This window comes from Synchiropus splendidus, chromosome 19, assembly GCF_027744825.2.
Source record: "Synchiropus splendidus isolate RoL2022-P1 chromosome 19, RoL_Sspl_1.0, whole genome shotgun sequence".
Classification (NCBI taxonomy): Eukaryota; Metazoa; Chordata; class Actinopteri; order Syngnathiformes; family Callionymidae; genus Synchiropus; species Synchiropus splendidus.
In genome coordinates this window covers 14,132,428-14,147,395 of record NC_071352.1, presented here as the reverse complement: position 1 = coordinate 14,147,395, position 14,968 = coordinate 14,132,428, and the positions used below count along the sequence as shown (strand labels likewise).

The 14,968-nt window shown below is 48.9% G+C and overlaps 3 protein-coding genes across 4 annotated transcripts; all 3 read left to right on the top strand.

The window, feature by feature from the left end:
• The first annotated feature begins 237 nt into the window (after positions 1 to 237).
• tmem205 (transmembrane protein 205) lies at positions 238 to 3,606 on the top strand. The gene is made up of 4 exons (XM_053851963.1): positions 238 to 333; positions 878 to 977; positions 1,049 to 1,212; positions 1,291 to 3,606. The coding sequence occupies exons 2-4, from the start codon at positions 878 to 880 to the stop codon at positions 1,591 to 1,593; spliced, it is 567 nt and encodes a 188-aa protein (XP_053707938.1). The 5' UTR covers positions 238 to 333; the 3' UTR covers positions 1,594 to 3,606.
• A 119-nt stretch (positions 3,607 to 3,725) lies between these two features.
• Positions 3,726 to 10,131, top strand: rab3db (RAB3D, member RAS oncogene family, b). The gene is made up of 5 exons (XM_053851342.1): positions 3,726 to 3,959; positions 5,819 to 6,055; positions 8,488 to 8,606; positions 8,665 to 8,789; positions 9,456 to 10,131. Exons 2-5 carry the CDS (start codon positions 5,819 to 5,821, stop codon positions 9,641 to 9,643), a joined length of 669 nt encoding a protein of 222 aa, XP_053707317.1. The 5' UTR covers positions 3,726 to 3,959; the 3' UTR covers positions 9,644 to 10,131.
• A 267-nt stretch (positions 10,132 to 10,398) lies between these two features.
• epor (erythropoietin receptor) lies at positions 10,399 to 14,936 on the top strand. Of its 2 annotated transcripts, none has more exons than XM_053852004.1 (8): positions 10,399 to 11,079; positions 11,159 to 11,294; positions 12,351 to 12,517; positions 12,586 to 12,737; positions 12,796 to 12,952; positions 13,022 to 13,109; positions 13,188 to 13,275; positions 13,933 to 14,936. In XM_053852004.1, the coding sequence occupies exons 1-8, from the start codon at positions 10,995 to 10,997 to the stop codon at positions 14,542 to 14,544; spliced, it is 1,485 nt and encodes a 494-aa protein (XP_053707979.1). In that variant the 5' UTR covers positions 10,399 to 10,994; the 3' UTR covers positions 14,545 to 14,936. The 2 variants fall into 2 exon arrangements, with proteins under 2 accessions (XP_053707979.1, XP_053707978.1); XM_053852003.1 differs by having other exon boundaries at positions 12,339 to 12,517.
• The last annotated feature ends 32 nt before the right edge of the window (positions 14,937 to 14,968 follow it).

Below are 14,968 nucleotides of genomic sequence, written 5' to 3'. Positions count from 1 at the left end.
TGGATTTGAAGTCGGATGCTGCGCTCATCAATGGATGCTGCGGAACGGAAAAAAAACAAATAAATCAACCAATAAACGATTTCTCAGTTAGCGCCAATATATAATTAAAACGTATTTTCGAAAACATTAAAACGTTTTCATCATAGAAATCTATTCATGAATAACCGAACGGTACCTTGAATTATTTAAATGAGTGCAATCGTAGAACGTCATTGGTCGGCGGGGTAACAGGGGCGGGGCTTACTTTCATAACAGGAAGTGGAGCGCTGCTTGAACTCTGGTCTGGTGTTTTGCTCGCTTCTCTGTCACTCCTCAAACAGAAGGAAAGAAAGGGTGAGTTCGCGATACACAATGAACAAGTGTGTAAAACGGTGTGGAAGTCTCTTCTAGCGACGCAGCTAAAGCTGGTTAGCCTCTCCACAGCTACTCACCGTCACCTGTTCGTGACAGCCTTCGGTTTTGCGACCAGTTTTCTCTTAAAAGTGGTCAGTTAAGCGCATTTTAGGGCGCGTTATCTGACGTTATCTGTGGTGCGACAGACTGGGAGCGACTGAAGATCCGTATCGCTCGTGCTCTTCACACCACTGTCTTCTAACGTCACCCACTGCTGACAGACGGCTTTCTTGCACTGAGTTGAACGCAGAAAATCGAAAGAAACATGAAGAGGAAACCTGACTTTATTTTGACTGTCACAATTCTGATGCTGTAGTTGCTCTTCAGTTCAGTTCGCGGACAGTGAAACTAACTGATAGAATCTAATAAAACACACCCACTGGTGCGTTCACTGACCTCTTATAGCCGAACTTTGATCGAAACATTGACAGTCGAATGTGGCGCAGTGAGTGTCTGAGTGATTCTGAAGCTGTGATGTCAACAGATGGTGGCCGAGTCGGAGCCCGGCGACCTGATCAAAGTCCTCCACCTGCTGGTGCTGTCCTTCTCCTGGGGCATGCAGGTGTGGGTCTCCTTCATCGCAGGTCAGTGGACGAGCACTTGCCATGCCGATGCTGCTGCCGCCGCCGCCGCCTGACGTGGTGCCGTGTTTCAGGTTTCGCCCTGGTGTGGCAGGTGACGCTCCACACCTTCGGCCTGGTGCAGAGCAAACTCTTCCCCGTCTACTTCTACTGTCTGCTGGGCTGCAACGTGGTCAGTCTGGCTGTTTACGCTGTCTACCACCCGAGGGAGCTGCTGGACACGCACGAGAGCCTGCAGGTCCCGGTCCCGTCTCTGAGCGCTGCTGAAGAGCCACACGCGAGGTTCTGACAACGACGACTGTGCTTCTCTCTTCAGATGGCTCTGTACTTGGTGGCGCTGGTCATGACGGCTCTGAACGCCCAGTGGTTCGGGCCGGCAGTCACCGAGGTGATGCTGCAGATGAGGGAGGTGGAGACTGAGCATGGTTTGGGCAACCAGATTGGCCTGAAGAGTCAGAAGGAGGCGTACGCCAAGCTCAGGGAGCAGGACCCCAAGTACCGGGCCCATCGGCGCCGCTTCGGCCGCTACCACGGCCTGTCCAGCCTCTGCAACCTGCTCGGGGTCATTTGTACCACGGTCAACTTGATATACACAGCTCTCAACCTGTCCACCATTTAGAGAGAAAAGAACAAACAGGTCAGTGTGAACGTTGACACCAGATGTGCCTCCTCCTGGTTGGGCAGTTCCTGCTGTGGTCTGAAAGTGGGGACTGTTCACTCAAACGTATGTAAAGCATTCGTGTCAACACCCGCTGACAAAGAACAACATTCCTGCTTGTCATCTTCCAACGTTCTGTCAAAGGAGTGAAGCAGATTAACTTGATCATTTTAACAAAGGTGTGTGTGTGTGCTTCAAATAGTTGTTTAGCTGTTTTATGCGGGTACTTTAAAGTGAAAAATATATGTCTGACATTTCCTACCATTTTAGAGGTGTCGCCTCTCCGGCCACGAGAGGGCGATGACAACTCGGTGAAGTTAGGTCGCTTCTTCCTTGAGTTCGGTCATGAAAAGTACTATTAAAAAAGAACTCTATTTTCAACAGGCGATGTTTTTTTTGTTTGTGAATAATAATAATAATAATAAATAAGTTAAATTAAATAAATAAATAAACGACAATAACAATATTAAAACATTGAAACTGAATACGATTATCTGAATAAATATGATAAATATATGAAATATAAAAATATTTGAGTTAGTTTTAGATTGATGGCAAATTCCTCATTAAAATGTATTTCAAGCACTATTGAGATTTGAAAAATATATATTGACTGTTTTGTATATTTAATTTAACAGGCTGATTTCCTTTCCTTTCATTGTTTTAAATAACATTCATATAACACATATTTGACTGTGCGATTCAATATGTCATTGATATGTTAAGTCCACAATATTAACTTGCTCAATAGAACCTTTTTTGATGAGAGTGAAATAATATGCTTTGCTCTCTGTAACATATATGACAAGTGCGACATTTTTCCCCTGATACAAATTTTTGTTTCAAATATTTTGGGTCATTTTATTCAGTATTTCCTCATGAAATTGTAGACAAATACTAAAATATTTTCATTATGCTGCTCTCTTGCTATTTAATATTGTTTTAATATATATTTTCTTTGCTGAGCTTCAAATTGAAATTCAATTTGTATGTATTTATTGATTACATTTTTGGGAATGTAGATTGTTGGTGAATGATTTTGAGGTCATCGCGTCTCCATTCTGTGCCTTCAAAAGAGCCAAACGCCTTTGTTCTGTCAAATCAACAAGCGGTGTTTGACCAAAGACGAGTAAATCGGCTTGGTTAGTTATACATGCTGCGGCTGGGAGTGATTCACGACTAGATAACACAAGAAAAGAGCGACGTCACACGAAGACAAAGATGCACAGAATTCTGCTGTCGAAAACCCTCCAGCTCTTTGTGAAGAAACACGAGGAAGTTGCAGAACAAAAGAAACAAACACAGGGGAAACTTGCTGGTCTGTCGTGGGGTGTTGTGCGGCTGCAGATGCGCCTGCAGTGATGAATTAATGATGAGGACTCGCAGCAGAGAGAAGCTTTATTTAATCATCTCTGCTGTTTGCAATCATCTGCTGCCAGCGGAGGAGGAATAAGAGCTGAAACCTGCACCTCCGTGTGCTCCCGGGGAGCCAGTGAAGAATTTTTTTAATCTTATAAAAAATATATTCTTTAATCTCCCACACATTAAACCTTCTGCTGAGCTGTTTTTGTTTTTATGGGCTCCCACCTCTAATCCAAGCAGTGTGGCCCTCAGGAGCGCAGTCATCTGCTTGGGACTCGGAGCGGAGCCGCTGCAGTAAAGAGAGCTGCAATATGGAAGACGGTTGTTTGGATTCTGTCCTAAAAGCCCCTTAAAATGCTAATATATTCATCTGAACCAGCATTTTTGTTTATCTGTTTTTTATTTGTTAAAAATCGACGTGTTTCACCTGAACATATGTATCTACTTTTTATAAATGCTAACACAAGCTAACGTGTCTGCTAGCATTCTGAATTTTTTTACTTCTCATATCCACCTATTACCATCAGAAAGTCCTCGTTATTGAATAAACTTGACGCCTCGGAAAGGTTTGTATCGATTAGTGCTCTGTGTTCTCAATAAACTGGTTTCCATGGCTCGTAAATTCTCGGTTTACTCTGTCGCCACTAAACCGCAGGTGTTGATTTAACAGGGCGTGTGCGTTATAGCGCGCGAGCGCGCACGTCCCCCGGGCGCGCGCGACTCCCGCCTCAGTCCAGCGTGGAAGTGACAGACGGAAGCTGCAGGAGCGGCGCTTCCACACACACACGCACGCACGCGCGCCCGCGCGCACGGACTCTCCGCGGACTCCAGCGACCTGACAGATCCGGGACCTGCGAACGCGGAGGCGGAGAAGCCGCTTCTGGTCCCAGTATTCTGGCTAGTTCCGCACGTTGCCCCCCCAGAATCCACCAACCGGCTCCAGAAGTTGTCTACACCGCAGCAGGGTGAGTTTACTTTTGTTTTTTCCCCCTTCAGTCTGACGCTCACTTTCGTTTTGGGAAGCTAACGCTTTGCAGCCGAGCAATTTACGTCACCGTGCAGTTTCAAAATCCTCCTCCATTAGTGCAGTTTTTTCAACGTCTTCTCGATATAGAACCATAATACCAATGTTTCCCCTCACACCCTTCTTCATCCATTTCAGTGACTTGTTCTGAAACTAGAGGAGAAAAATGCTCTCATGTATTTATTTCTTTGCCTGTTGTTTTGACATGGAGACCTTCCTCCAAGTCGTTCTTCAACTGAGGTGGCGGCCGCTGAATATGGACTGAGTGTTTGGAACAGGGAAGAAAATGCAGTGTGTTTTTGGTTCACCCCACTGAGGCGTTAAACACGAGGCCTGGGGGCCCAGATCCGGTCCACCAAGTCATTCCAGGTTCCCGGCATTGCTTGCAATGGGAGTTCAAATTCTGATGTTCAGTCCCATCAAGGCTTTCCAGGGTCTCCTTCTGAGAGTCCTTTATTTTGTAGCATCTCATTTATTATTCTACATTTTTATTGTTCTTTTTAAGTTTAAGTTATGTTTACATTTTTGTTAATTACATTTCCGACCAAACATTTTCACAACAACATAAGTCTTCAAATATTAAGCCGTACTTTACCTCACCATTATTATGATCTTACTATTTTAATATTTAAACCAAACCATCATATCAGTTTCTCTTCATGTATTTTTTTTTACATTTAAAGAGAAATACTATATAATATAAATGTTTACTTATGAACAATTTTTTTTTTTCTGAGATTGTCTCAACATTGAAAGAAAATAATAGATTACATAAGAAAATAGACATAAATTGAAGTATTTTTATCCCCACAGTTCTAATCCTGTGGGTGAAGCCAAAGTGTCAGGCTCGGACGAGTCGTTCCCTCCTGGTCCCACCGTGTGACCCGCTTTACTGCCGCTTTAATCTGAGTTCAGAAAGTCAGCGTCGGCTAATGAGGCAGTTTCCATACCAGCACGTGACACACAGTCATGTGACTCCAGGGGTGAGGGGTTTGAGGAAAGCTGGGAGGTGAAGGAGGGGCCTCCTGACCTCACACACGGGGTTCGTTGTGGTGATGCGCTCTCTGACTCTAGTGCTCAGCTGCTGACCTCTCACGGCCGGAACCCTTTCCCCAGCCACCCGCTAACCTCACCCAGGACTCTGGCCCAAACTGGAACCCTCATTTCTAATCCTTGAATGGAGCCTGTGGGGACTGGCAAGAAAAGGTCCCCACAAGTATAGCAGTGCGAGGAAACTACCACAAACTATCAAATGGATGTCAACACTGACCAACAGAGAGAGCTCGGGGTCTGATCTGGGCTCGGTCACATCAAACTCCTGCACTTGCAGAGAGCAGCGTGAGCAGGCCCGACCCGCTGGTGAACACACAGCCATGTGTCTCACCACTTCTCCAATCGCCCTGTCACACGTGGTCGTCCTGACGACGACGGCGGCGGGGGGGCAGCGATCGATGGCCGGCCGCGGCTGGAGGTCTGGACAGTCTGAAGCCTGACAAACCGGTCCACCACTAATGGCCCTCGCCGGCAGCTGGCTCCTGCTCCGGTCTCCACGGCGACATGTCACATCAGAGCCAGGGGGGCGGAGCTTCCACGCGTGTGATCAGCTGTGTTTGTGTTGACGGACGTCATGAGCAGATGCAGAGATGGAGACGCTTCCTGTAATCTGAGAAGTGCTGTCACAGTCTTATCTCGGAGAGGGACCAGCAACACACACACACACACACACAAGATAAGGACACACTGTGAGGCACGAAAACACGTAACGCTCAGGTTCTGACCACCGGTCTCCTCCTCCTCCAGATGGCGTCCAACGACTCGCGCCTCCAGACGCAGCCGTCCCAGAAGGACGCGGCCGACCAGAACTTCGACTACATGTTCAAGCTGCTCATCATCGGCAACAGCAGCGTGGGCAAGACCTCCTTCCTCTTCCGCTACGCCGACGACTCCTTCAACTCCGCTTTTGTCAGCACCGTGGGCATCGACTTCAAGGTCAAGACGGTGTTCCGCAACGACAAGAGGATCAAGCTGCAGATCTGGGTGAGTGGGCCGCTGTCGTCCGAGCTGCCGCCTTCGCTGAACCGGGATCTGGTCAGCCGCGATGCCCGGCAGGCGGATTGCGTTTCTCCGGGCAACAAATCCTGTTCACACACTTTGCTAAAGCTCCTCAAACACATGATTCACTGAGCCAACAGGGCTGAGCCGCGGCTCGGACTGCCACCGTTGACCCAAGTGAGTCAGCAGCACGCCAAAACACACACTGCCGCACTCGCCTGACCAGGCAGGCGCCTTAGTTCCAGCTCACGGCCTCGCCGCTAAGATAGCACCTTCACTCCAGGACAACACAGCCAGACCATGAGTCGGCACTTCCTTCATCGGGAAACATGACTCGCGCTGCTCAAACACGGTCCAAGACAAACACCCCCTCAGCCCCAGGAAGTTAAACACAGACAGGAAGTTGGAACAGGAAATTAATAGTCAACTTCCTGGGAAGCAAAATGGAGGCGCTATTAACTTTTACTTCTGCGTTCTTGGCTGTCAGGAGTTTCTCTGACTTACAAGGGATTTAATTCCACATCCTGTTTAGCCACATCCAAGGGTTTGAATTGAAATTTAAAATTTTGCCCGAGTCTGGGTCTGCAGTCCTGACTCCACCACCAGCCACAGACTCTGGTGGACTGCCACTGTCCCAGTTACCTGGGGCGCCCCAGTCCTCCCGCCATGGTTAATGAACCTGCATGCTTGTGGGCTGTGGGAGGAAACGGGAGCCGAGTGTGACCCAGGGTGGGTCCGGCTTGACCTGGCACCAGCCAGAGGGCATGTGACTCACCGGCTCAGCATTCCCTCCGTGCACAGGCTCAGGAAGTGGCCCAAGACATAACAGCGGCGTGTGTTCAGAGGGCGGAGCGGAGCGGCCCGGCAGGCCGGTCCCAGGACCAGTTCTGGTATCAACCACAGTCACGACCAGACCTCCTGAAGCTGCAACTTCCCGTCATTCATGTGTGTCATGATAAGATGTGAGAGCAAACACACACCTTACGCACACGCTGCCGGAGTGGCTGCCATGAGCCTCTGCCTCCACCAGGGAAAATATCCTGTGTGTGAAATCCATGACACCAGGGAGACGCACGGCGCTGGTGCTCTTTGACACGTGATGTGGACTTGCTGCTGCGGAGGGAGTCCTCCTTTCCATATTTGAAGACAAATTCGAAAAACACACAAAATTTCCAGCCTTTTTTTTCTTGTAGAATTGATAGTTATTTCAGTGTCTCGTGCTTCATCCTTTTTCTTTGATATTGATTGTGAAGAAAAGTGCCAGTGAAGACAGAGGCAGCTGGGCTTGGGTGGTGAGAGCTGCTCGCCCAGGTGGTGCCACGTCTGCAGACGATGCTCTGGGACTGGACGTGTCGCCTCTCTGGGCTCCTGCAGCTGGAGACACGCGTCTGACTGCAGTCGCTCCGGATCATTTTGGGCCCAGCGCCCAGAGCAACTTCTGCCTGTAATGGAACATTCATAACCTTCTGTGGCCTCTGGTTACCTGGGCAACCACCCCCCGCCTCTCCTCCACAGTGAGGAAGGCATCAGACAAACACAGCCTTCGATGCAAATGAAGGTGGGCGACGTGTGACCCGGGAACGTGCGGCGTTTGCTCATTAGACTCTCTCCTGATCCGCTTCTGAGCGTCACGTGTCACCGGACCTCCGGGGACCCCTGGAGGTGGCGTCCCGCTGAAAATGAGATGGTCCTGGTGGATGAGAGCAGCTCGTGAATCTGAGCCTTGAATACAAACACTGGCTTCGCTGCTGTCTCGCCAGAGCCTAACAACCATCTCAGAGGCTTTAGAAACCTGTCCAGTCGTGAGGGAGAGACTCGGAGTAGAGCTGGATGGATGTGTCGTTTTCATGCCTGCATTCGTTATGTTTTCCGTGTTCTTACTATGAAACACAGCGTCTTGATTGGTTGTTTCATTTCTGTCTCTGAACACTTATTGTTGTACGATGAACATTATCCGTAAAAACTCCAAGTTGTAGAATAGCGTATGACAATGTCGCCCTCTGTTGGTTTGCAGCAGTTGCGCTTTGTTTTTCTGTACTGCTTTTATGTGTTTGTTTTTTTTTCCTCGGGCAGAATTTTGTTGCCATTTTTAAAAGTCATCATTTTGAAATCTGTTTTTATTTTGTGTGCCTCATATTCCTTACAATTTTATGATCTGCAAACCGCTTTCAGTATGCAGAGATGATCAGCGAAATATAAATTTGAGTTATGAAACTTCTATATATGTTTTTTAACCTTTGTTTTTCCACAGTGCAGACCTGTTTTTACAGTTTGTTTTCATGTAAAATATATGTATATATATTGGCGCTTCACTACTGTTTATATCCGATGGTTTTCCACCGATCTCTCGTGACCTTGAGACTTAAATATTGGCCGGAATGAATGAGATGGTTTGTGTTCCTCCGGGTTGGCGTCAGGACACGGCCGGTCAGGAGCGCTACCGCACCATCACCACCGCCTACTACAGAGGAGCCATGGGCTTCCTGCTGATGTATGACATCACCAACCAGGACTCCTTCAAGGCCGTTCAGGACTGGTGAGTTCCGCCGAGCCGAGAAGTTTTGAAGATGCCAACAAAGGCTTGTGGCCGCCAGGGCGACGCAGATCAAGACCTACTCGTGGGACAACGCTCAGGTGATCCTGGTGGGGAACAAGTGCGACCTGGAGGACGACCGACTCATCCCCGCGGAGGACGGTCAGCTGCTGGCCGAGGATTTAGGTACGTGCTCACTTGTCTTCAGTGGAGCACACGTCATCTTCTGTTCCATCTACCGCTGACTTTAAAAACACAATTGCAACTTCAGATTCTTTGAATTTTAAAGCCAAAAACAGTGGAGACATTTGCGAAAGGTTGGACATTTGATTCTCGTCCCTTTCAAACTCTTCTTCAATCCTTTTTTGGATTTTTATATTTCATCTTTATTTGTTTTTATTTCTTAATTTTTTTGTGTATGGATGTCATTTTCTGTGTGTTTATTTTGCATTATAATTCTGTTTTATTAAAAAATAAACGAAGACAAATATCACTTGAAAAGAGTTAAAAAAAATCAAGCTATTAAAAGAATCATTGACCTAAAATGTAAAAAACAAGGTTGCAAATATAGCAGTGAAACATGACAACAAAAAGTGCTCAAATGTCTCAAAAGAAGCAGTAAATTTTTATATATATAAATGAAATCGGGACAAAACTGTAAAACTATTAAAACATGAATAAAGAAGCAATAAAACTACCAAAAACATTAGGCGATATGAGGACAGAATTGCAGTATTAGATACTTGTATATATTGTCAATTTGTAGTGATAAATGTGCAGAAAAAAAAAACAATTTACAAGTCAAATAAAAAAACAAAATCCAGTTGATTTCAATATGAATGTCTCCTTCAGGTTTCCAGTTCTTCGAGGCCAGCGCCAAGGACAACATCAACGTCAAGCAAGTGTTCGAGCGGCTGGTGGACGTCATCTGCGAGAAGATGAACGAGAGCATGGAGGGGGACATGAACCTAATAGCCAACCACAGGAACCAGAGCCTGAGAGACTCCACGTCAGAGAGCCACGGGGGCTGCGCATGTTGAGCCGCCAGTACGACACACGCACACGCACACACACAGCGCCTCAGACGTAGAGAACCCTGCAACACCTCCACATCTACCTGCTGAGTTCCTATCAGGCTCCTCTCAGCCTGTGGCCCCGGGCTCTGTGGAGAGCTGATAGTCCACTGTTCCTCCGTCTTGACCACTTCCCCCTCGTATCTGTACAACTAGCTCCTCTCTGTTTGTGTCTTCTGAGTGACCCTTCCTTCCACTGTCGTCGGACAAACACGGTTTCCTCCTGTTACATTCCAGCCAAGCATTGGTTTCTATAGCAACCATTCAGTTTTCCGTTTTATTCCCACACGGTGTACGTTAAGCAGAGGACTGTCGCTCCGGACCGACGCTGTTGTCTGGAGCGTGATGGAGCTAAAGCAGGATGTGGGTCTGGGACGTCCCGCCTGTCGTAGACATGTTGACGGTGCATGCTTTGGCTAAATCTCACGCCTCCTTCCATATATTAAACTGATGCCCACAACCATCCTCTCCTCTGTCTTTGTTGCAGTGGTTAAGAAACAGCGGTGTTAGCATGACTGCGCTGCTTACCTTGCTCAGAATGTTCAAAATAGCCTCGATATTTACTGTAAAGGCGCTTCTTGTTTGAACTCAAAAGGTTGTCGTGTCTCTGGGTTTCATGTTTTGTGCTGGAGTTTTGGAGCAATACTCCAGCTGTCCAACGTAGCCATTAGCGACGATTATAGACGGGTGAAACTCGGTCTAAATGTAGGCTGGACGTCTAATAGACGTCTGAGGCTTACTGGGTATATATATGATGATGATGTCTCCATAAAACAAGCATAAAAAAATCATATAAAAAACGTTACAGGTGAGTGAAGTCCTGCGCCGGATGAGATTCTTGTTCAGGGTGTTCTTCACTACACTGCCTCTGAGTTGTGAGAGTGTTTACTCTAGAATTTTGGACACTTGACGTGTTGTAATAGTACATGTATAAAACAGGGAAACTTCAGGTCAGTCAGCATTTTGATGTGACTCCATCTGGACCGCTCCTCGTCTTCTCCACGCCGCCGAGTCTCGTTCTCTGCGCGCACGTTGTTGTCGTTTCCTCTGAAACGCGTCATAAACATCAATGAAACAAGTGACTCTAACGTTTTAGCCGCGTGCCCTCTCGCGCCCCGCCTCTTCTCCATTTTTTGCAGAAGGTAAACAGCCCATGCTCCACAAACACACACGTTGGTTTCTCTTATCGCGGCGCAACAGGCGCGCAACGGCGCGGCGTTTATCCGCTGGCATCTCAACCAACAAACAAGCCCGCGCCGCGCCGCACTTCTCTCCTGCAGCAGCGCGTTAAATGACTTCTCACCTCCAAGACTGAAGGATGACATGTCGACTGTTGCCGCTCATTGTTGTCCTCTGCGCGAGGATGGGGGTCCGGGCCGCGCAGGAGTTGAATGGCAGGAAAGGTGAGGGCCGCTTCATCGAACCCTCCACGGTTCGGTTCGGCATCTAAACCCACAAACTTTCGTTTTTCACTCTCCTCAGTGGCCATTGTCATGAGAGAGGAGCCTGAAAACCCAAAGTGCTTCGCTGAAGGACAGAAGGACCTCACCTGTTTCTGGGAGGAGGATGAGGAGCGAGCCGGACCCGTGGAGCAGTACTCCTTCACCTACGCCTACCAGTAAGGCGCGCACACGGGACTGGGACCCCGAAAAAACCGCAGGAATATGAATCACATTAGGAAGTGGAACTGCCACAGCTTTCATTTTCTTTATGTATATTATGTATAGTTGGGCCAGAGGCGGCCTGTATTTACGCGGCCCTCATGACGTCAGAGCCAAACCCACGGTAGAAAATGTTTTCAGAACCATCTTCCCATTTTTTATATTATTTATATTTAAGAAAATGTTATGTTTTCATCATATAATGTCATGGTGGTGTGTAGTCATGTTCTGCTATGAGAGTAACAGAAGTTAAGATACAGTGGTGCCTCGGTTCTCCACCACAATCCGTTCCAGAAGCGATTTGTTCTAAATCTGAATCGATTTTTCCCATTACAATGAATGGAAAAAGAACTAATGTAGGAGTGAATGTAGAGTGTCTGCTGCAGGTGGCTGTTCCTCTATGTGTGTGGCCGCTGCATGTGGGAGGGGTTGCCGAGTGAGTGACGTTATGGTTTTTCCGGCTTTTTTCAGGGGCGTTCGAGTTCTGGATTTTTGTTCGAAAAAATCTCGAAATTTTTGTTTGAACTCCAATTTGTTCAAATTCCGGGACGTTTGAAAACCGAGGTACCACTGTGTTTTCTTGCGTAGTGGCTTGTTGGCCCCTGACTGCATAGAAAGTCCTGAGCCTTAAATATGGTGACATTTTCTTTAAAGATGCTCCGCATAAATCAGAAATGTTGGTATATAACTTGGTAACTATTGGCACTGAATTTACAACCCCTCCATCTTTCAAATATTGCCATTAATATTACAATAAACTATTAAAATCAAAATGAAGATTTCAACTGAGCAGACTCATTAAATATATAATTATTAATAGTTATTGATAAATTGGTGAGGCGTTTTACCACATGAGGTCCACATGAATGCAGAGAAAGGGCCACATGCGGCCCCCAGGCCACACTCTGCCCACGTCTGGTGGGGTGAGACTGGATCCTCATGTTCCCCAGCATGACCTGAGATGTCGTCCAACACAAGCGTCTGCACGGGTCGATAACAAGTCTCTCTGGCAGAAACGAGAACGGCAGCCGCTGCCCGCTGGTGCTGGTCCCCACCGCCGGAGGGAGAAGACTGTACGTCTGCCGACTGACACAGACCCACTTGTTCACCAGGATGGACATCAAGATTCAGCGGCACAGAGTGCTGATCCACAACCGCAGCCTTTTGATCGAAACCCTCAGTAAGTCGGCCGTCGGGCTCCTTCACGCGGGACGCCGGAGTGTTGACGGACCCGCTCCTGTCCGCCAGTTCTGCTGGACCCGCCGGTGAACGTGACGGTGACCCGCACTGGCCAGCAGGGTCAGCTGATGGTCAGATGGCTGCCCCCGCCTCTCAAGTACATGGACGACAGCATGATGTACCAGGTGGCCTTCAGCGAGGCCGACGCCCCGGCGGCTCAGGTACGGCGCCGCCTTCCTCAGTCAACGCTCGGCACCTCCTCAGTCGCTCCCCTTTCAGGTGGAGGAGGTCAACACTCACTCGGAGCTGGTCCTGAGAGGTCTGCAGCCGGGCACTAAGTACCAGGTCCGAGTCCGCGTCAAGCTGGACGGCATCAGCTTTAACGGCTTCTGGAGCGAGTGGAGTGAGCCGGTGCTGATGGAGACGCTCCCAGCAGGTAGGCCGGGTCAAGGTCACGGAGGTCGGCTCATGCAGAGCTAACTGGCTCCCTCTTCCATCCGACCAGAGCTCAACCCTCTCGTCGTCTCCTTGACTGCCATCGTCTTGTTGGTCTTCATGGTGCTGGCGCTCATGGTGTTCAGGTCTTACCGCAGGTGGGTTGCAGCCACGCCCCCCTCCAAAGGCCCCGCCTCTCACTGTTGTGACATTACCTGTGTTTTCTATCATCTCAGGCACCTGATGAGGAAGATCTGGCCGGACGTTCCGAGTCCTGACAACAAGTTCCAGGACCTTTTCACCAGTTATGGAGGAGACTTCCAGGTAGATGATCTGGCTGGTGTCGGGCCAACTCACACTGGGCTCCGCCCACTGGCTCTACACTGACCACGGTCAGGGATCATTCAGAGCTCAGTAGGGGGTCGCTCTGTGGAAGGTGTCATTGAAATGGCTGCTCAAATCCAAAGATTTTAGAGGAGAGAGTGGCCTCTGGAAATGAGGACGCTGTTTCATGAAGCCTCACCCAAGCATCGCTACTCCAGGTTTGATGCAGTGGAGAGGGAACCTTCCTCCAGGGTGATGTCTCCTCCTTGAAAAGGGGTCACCCTAAAGTTTTTTGGGGAGTCGCCTGTCATGTGCTGCAGTTGGGCCCCGGGCAGAGGCGTGTGGAGGAGTGGGATCTCAGCCACTTTCACTCTTCAAACCTCAAGCAAACTTGATTTGACCGGATAGAAGGCCTCAGATGGCCCACAGACCTGCTGTTGGGTATCACTTGTCTCGGTGTATTTGACTGCAGACTTTGAATCCTTCATAGACGAAATACTGGGCTCATCACTGCGCATATGGTGCGACCTGTAGCGCCCCCTGGTGGAGCACAGGTCATAGCTCATATGTGAATCAGGAACTTGACTCCATGTGTTTGGGTGGGGCTGGTGTGCCAGGTTCCAGGTCCTCCTCCTTCAGTCATGTTTTGCTCCTCAGGCTTGGATGGGGCACACAGTCGGCCCTCTGTGGTTGGGTCCACCCTTGGTCCTCTCAGAGGAGCGCCTCAGCGCCTTGGAAGTCCTGTCGGAGCTGAGCCCGTCGCTTCCCCCGCCTCTTCCTCCCAAGACCTCCAGATCTCCGAGCGGCACCATGAAGGAGGAGCGGGGAGACTCTGCTGAGAGATGGGGCTCCACGGCCGCCGCTCACCTCAGTGGGACCCCCCGACACCCGCCGCCCTGCTCCCACGCTTCACTGCTGGAGTCTCAGGACGCCTACATTTCGCTGAGCGGCCAGGAGAACCCGGAGGAGAACCTGGAGGAGGCCGTTCCTCTGGAGGTGCTGTTTCCTTCCAGGAAGGCCACGCGCTCGGAATCGCCCTCCGACCTGGGGTCCGGGCGCCTGTCCTCCCAGTCCAGCGGCGAGTACCCGGGCCACAGCTGGGTCCACAAAGGCTCCGGCTACACCTACATGGCGGTGGCCGACTCGGGCGTGTCGATGGACTACAGCCCAATGAGCCGACCTGAGGACGTGGCCAAGGTGCTTCTGTACGCCAACGACATCCCGGCTCACAGGAAGCACGTGCTCTCCAGGCAGCCGCAAGAGAGCTGAGGTCCATGCTCCAGCATGAATATGTTGCTCTGGTCACCGTCTCAGATTCGTCCCCAAAAACCAACTGTAGGCAGAAGAACGTTTCTCTCACAATTCTTCCACTGGAGAGTTGCTTGAAGATATTTGAAGTGTAGCGTCATATTTCTATTTTCACAACACGTATTTTTGTACTTGCATGTCTTGTTACATCACATAGTTTGTTTATAGTCTTTGTAGCATTAGCATCCAGCTGATTCGACAATATCACTTAAAAGGTCGACACTGAATGAGACTCTCTCCATGGCTCATCATTTTTCATCTCAACATTCAAGAGCAGGTTGAGTGGCAACATTCAGCAATAAATGAGGAATCAAACCTATGATCTAAAATCTTCTTTGTTTTTAATGTATTTATTATTCATGACCTTTTTCATTTAAACTTGTTT